We start from the raw sequence: 5,241 nt of genomic DNA, 5'->3' as shown, positions 1-5,241 counted from the left end.
TTGAGAAATGTGGCCCATGTAAGATAGATGCCATCTGCAAGGTAGTAACCCATCGTGTACTCACGGCCATTGAGAACATAGTTGCAAGGAGGAGCATCTCCCATAACAAGCCTAGCAAGATTGAGCGAGAACGGTGGTGGGAAAGAATTGGCCGGAAAATTGAGCGCGAATGATGGTGGGAATAAATATGGTGGAAAATGGTTGTCAGGAAAAAAGAGCAGGACTCTAAATTAGTTAAGGGCGGGTTGGCGGGACAGGGAAGTACAGTGAAAGTGAAAAAATGACTTTTCGCCCATGCCAAAAATGAAGAAGACTTTTTGTTCAGGAGTTAAACGACATGCAACTTCGTTCGACCGTTTACACGACGAGGCAGGCCCTAAAACACTCTTTGGCCTGGCTAAAGACGAAAAGGCTTCGTCCTAGCTATAACCGAAGTAAGCTCTTCGGGCCATTCCGTCCGGTCTTCGGTCCAAAGAGGACCGAAAATATCAGCTCTTCGTCCTAAGCGAGGCTGACGGGGTAACAGAAGTGAAATCTACGAATTAGTTCATGTACTATCGGAATTTTTGATAAATACTATTCTTTTTTTGAAAAAAAATCAATGGACTTGGCAGTCTTGTGCTCCTGGTTGTTTGGATGTTGTGGCTTGAGCGCAACGCTAGTCTTTCACGCCTCCCCGAGCATGTGGATCCGTGCCGGGGCTAGTGGGTTGGGAGATATCTGGAGGTAGTGGCATTAGGCAGTTTAAATTGAACTGGCAAAACGTCATACTTAGCAACCGAGGGAGTACATCAACGCAAAAAAGCGCAGGAAAAGAAAATGGCCTGGCGTTTATAACACTATATAAGTATGAACACCCAAAACAAAGTTGGGCATCATTATTTCAGAAGAGTTACACTACCCTTGCAGACATTCTTATCCATCAAGGCATATTCTGAAACCAACTTTGTCTTCTCCAGATTTCGTCGCAGTTGCATCGGTATTATTAAGTATACTGCCATTAATTTTGACAACTAGGTTATAGCACAAGTTAAATAATACAAACTAGCCGAGCAGAGACCACCAAGGATTAGATCTTACAAAGCATAATCAGAGATCATTGCATAGTCGAAACGCAGAATCAGTAACATCATACACGAGTTATACTACTAGTACAGACAGACTAGATAATCAGAAACGAGGTAGCATCAGGTTGGAAGATTGGGACAAGCTAGCACTGCTATAGTTGAGTTGATACAAGTCTCGTTTGTTTAACTTGGCAACACACTCTTGAGGCCTTCATCCAGGTCCATCTTCTGGTCATTGTTCCCCTCTCTTGGATACATCTTCTGATAGGAGTAAGTCATGGCATTTGCGGTCAAAGTGCCAAGGAAGAGTGTGCCCGCAAGTTCGTTGCAAAAGTTGGCGAGCGCCCATCGCCGACACGAGCGCCTGCAGGTCACACACATAACAATCATTGATGCACAGAAGAAAAAAAGAAGCAGAGTTAGGGAGATGGATGTTGCGACTGCAAGAGCAAAGAGATTTTCTGATTACAAATGCGTACCAGATGGGGTCACCGCGTCTAGATTCGACTTGCTCAGAGATTTGCTGGAGCAGTTTAACATTGCGTGGGGCTGACTTGGGGTACTTTTTTTCACACTCGGCGATGAGATCGTAGAGCTGCTCCTTCTTCAGTTGGATGTTAGACAGTCGAGCGGCGGCGTATTTTTGCTCAGCAGCTGTGAGTGTCTGCAGCCAGCCAGTGCAGAGCATTATATATATTGTGAGGAAGAAAAATACGATCTTGCGATCACACATGAACTTATTTCAACAACAACAACAACAAAAATTGGCGCACCCTGGCCCTGGTGAAGAGAAGCCGGGCTTGCCCCGCTGCCCGCTGGAGCGCGCGCCCGCCGATCCTGGATGCCGCGCTTCCAAGGGACGCCGCTGCCATCGCCATCGCAGTCGCCGTCGCCGATTGATTCCGCCGCTTCGCCTGTCTTTCTTCTTCTAATCTACAGTAAGTCCTACGAGGGAGAGGGACGGGGGAGATTATATTAGCCTTAAGCGAGCACGCCTCCGATTCCGATTGCGCCGCCGGGGAAGAGATTGATGCGGTTAGGGTTCGTCGCCTTCCCTTCCCAATTTGTTTCCAACACGATCTCTCTCTCTGCTCTTTTTTTTTTCTGAGGAAACCCAACACGATCTCTCTTTTTTTTTTGAGAGGACCAAACACGATCTCTCTGTTCGCTTCTGCTCGTTAACTTGTGAGGAGGCCCAGCCCGGCAGGCAACCTTCCTTCCACAAGACCCGGCCCAGCTTAGCCCCCTCATTTCTAAGCAAACGCCAATTTTTTCCATACCTATAAAAATATATTAATCATGTATATTTGAAAAAGGTAAACAAGTATATAAAAAAATTTCTTACTGTATACGGCAAATATACAATTTGTATGGAAAAACTAGACTTCATTGATTGCAAATAATAAACGTGTATAAGAAATATTCGCATAGTTTTAGAAAAATGTTGATTACCATAAAGAAGTGTTCAACATGTATTTGAAAAAATATTGTCCATGTATTAATAAAATGTTCAAAACATGTATACAAAATGTACATTATGTTTCGACGTGTACCAGAAAAATATTTCACATGTACACTAAAAATCTATATTGTGTACTGAGGAAAAGTAGAGGTGTATTAAAAATAATAAAACCAAGACAAACTTACAAAGAAACACAAATAAAATAGCAGAAAATACCAAAAAAGGGAGAAAAAGGAAACAAAAAAACATAGAAAAAAAAAGAAAGACTAAAAAAAGGAACAAAACTAGTGAATAACAAATAAAACCCAAAAACCAGTGAATAAAGAAAGAAAAACTAAAGGGAAAAAATAAAAAATGGATAATAAAAATAAAAACAAAAAGTTGGACCAGGCTACACCGAGCGATTGATTTTTTATTCTGGAACGGGCCGGCTCAATTTCATGACAGGGGAAGAAAAAGCTTCAGCGAGACGCAAGATATTCTCAGTATAAGTGAGACATAGTCTTCGTGAGATGAATAATGCCCTCGCATCAAGGACGCCCTAAATGGTCGGCGCATCTTGGCGCTCATATTTTTTAGTTTATTTTATTTATTTTTGTTTATATTTTTGAAAATACTTACAATACAAACATATTAAAAACTTAATGTACAAAACTTTTTATTAAAATATTCACCGCGGATATAAGCATAAATTGTTTGGGGCATCAGCCATTCCCAGACAAAAACATTATCTCATGAAATAGTCATATACAAAAAGCTAGATTGGCTAAGTTACTATCATGCTATCAGCTAGAAAAAGTAAGTTCAAATCTAAAAATATATAAAATTGAAGCCATCCACAAATAGTGAAGAAGAAATGAATGTTGCACTGAACAAGACTACACATATACCTACATCCATACAAAAAACAAAAAATATATATAATAACAATTAAAATTGCTATCATGAGATACAAAAGCAATTTAATGAAACAACTCAAAGACTGAGAAACAAAGAAGGTGCTGGTTTTCTAAGAAAAAAAGATAAGTGTGGTCAGCCAAAAACCGTGTTACCACTGATCTTTAAAGTCCTTGGACAGCCAAACCCGCCCCTTGCCTTTTGGTGACCACAATTGAACATGCAGGTTTGGGACGCCATTCCCTTTAAATAAAATAAAAAATAAATGACTTACCAAACTATATACACTGTATAATGCTCCCTCCGTTCGAAAATACTTGTCATCAAAAAAACAAAAAAAGATGTATCTAGACGTATTTTAGTTCTAGATACATCCCTTTTATTCATTTTGATGACATATTTTCAGACGGAGGGAGTATGTTCTATGAGGCAATGGAGAATTAATACGAATGAATGATACTAAATACTGAACGGTGAACTAGACTAAACAACAAATGCGAACATACTTAGCAACTGCATGTTCAATCATTCTTAGCACGAATAAAACAATGATATAGTGCTACAGATTCCTAAGAATCACTTTAGCTCTGGATTCCTGAAAATTAGTTGTGGCTAAGGTTTCCTGAGAATCAGAAGCTTATTGTTTGTTTACCTTGCTGCTGGATAGCTGTAGGAACTATAGGAGTTGCCAAATGTAAGTAATGCCCCTGAATGCCGAGTATGACGTTTATATGCTGATTTGGTGCAAATTAGTTTCCTTTTCTTTTAGACTGAAATGACATGTATGTATACTAGTTTAGGCCGGTTTTGTTAGGGCAACTCCAACGCACAACCCCAAATGGTTCGGCCGCGTCCATTTGGGGGTAAATGGACATAAAACACGACCCAATGCGTGGGAGCAAACAGACAAATGTCTCCTTTCGGTTCGCTTTCGATCCATTTCCGACCTAAATTTTGGCCATACTTGCGTCGAAACGGATAGCGGGCGGACGGGCGGGACGCGCGCCCTTGTCCTTCCCTGGCCCGCCCGTCGGGGACACACCCTGCCCACTTTCCCTCCACGTCGCCCCCTCCCTTCCCTCCTCCATGGCCGGCGTTGTCAAAGGTTTGTTGCCAAATCAGCACTCATGGCGGGCCCCATCCGTCGGATCCAGCATCAACACATGTTTAGTGATCTATCAACGTTTTTTGAAAACTATCAGCACAATGATGATGGTCCTTGAAAAAACACCAAAATGTGATGATTATCTGAATGGGCAACACTCTCTTGCGCCAGCGCGCCGGCCGAATTTTGGGCCGGTCAGCCCAGATCCGTCCAGTCTATGCGCGCACAGCCGTTAGGTCTCTCCCGTGTCCTCCCCCGCACCCATCATCAACCTCCCGCAAGGAGAAAAGGAGAGAGAAGGAGAGCGCCACCCCCGTACCCGACAATGAGCGCCACCAGCCTGACCGCGCTCCGCTTGCAACCTCGTCCCCGCCGTTCGCATCCCTCATCGTCGGCCATCGTGTTTTTTTGCAGCTCCTCGCCATGACAGGTCGCCGCTCCGACATCACACCGATGTAGCACCGGCCGGCAGCGGTTGCAGCTCGCCGCCCCACGGTTGCAACACCAGGTGCGTGGCGGACGCCCTCGCCGACCCTCACTGCCGGGTGCATGCCGGTCACATCGCCGTCGTCTCCCTGGTCGCCACTTCCATCTGTCATCATCGAAGCAAAAAAAACTCACTGGTGGAAGCTTTGCAGGTGGTCGGTTGCAACAAAATCAGAGCTCTGATGGTCGGTTGAAGCAAAATGAAAAATGCTTCCAGCAAACGT

At 43.5% G+C, this 5,241-nt stretch overlaps 1 protein-coding gene across 1 annotated transcript; it reads right to left on the bottom strand.

Moving 5' to 3' along the window:
• Positions 1-1,069: 1,069 nt before the first annotated feature.
• Positions 1,070-2,190, bottom strand: LOC109783180 (uncharacterized). The gene is made up of 3 exons (XM_020341782.4): positions 1,841-2,190; positions 1,547-1,731; positions 1,070-1,431 (listed from the first exon to the last, which is right to left on the bottom strand). Exons 1-3 carry the CDS (start codon positions 1,943-1,945, stop codon positions 1,251-1,253), a joined length of 471 nt encoding a protein of 156 aa, XP_020197371.1. The 5' UTR covers positions 1,946-2,190; the 3' UTR covers positions 1,070-1,250.
• Between the last annotated feature and the right edge of the window lie 3,051 nt (positions 2,191-5,241).

The sequence above is a fragment of the Aegilops tauschii genome, chromosome 1, assembly GCF_002575655.3.
Source record: "Aegilops tauschii subsp. strangulata cultivar AL8/78 chromosome 1, Aet v6.0, whole genome shotgun sequence".
Taxonomy (NCBI): Eukaryota; Viridiplantae; Streptophyta; class Magnoliopsida; order Poales; family Poaceae; genus Aegilops; species Aegilops tauschii.
Note: the sequence above shows the minus strand (reverse complement) of the source record. Positions and strands in the feature narration are given on the sequence as shown.

What these genes read in the sequence shown, in the direction of transcription:
- LOC109783180 (XM_020341782.4), bottom strand. Translation starts at nt 1,945, where the DNA reads ATGGCGATGGCAGCGGCGTCCCTTGGAAGCGCGGCATCCAGGATCGGC. An exon ending in TTCTCTTCACCAGGGCCAGG is followed by an intron (nt 1,732 to 1,840) that starts GTGCGCCAATTT and finishes GGCTGGCTGCAG; the next exon opens with ACACTCACAGCTGCTGAGCA. An exon ending in AGACGCGGTGACCCCATCTG is followed by an intron (nt 1,432 to 1,546) that starts GTACGCATTTGT and finishes TGTGACCTGCAG; the next exon opens with GCGCTCGTGTCGGCGATGGG.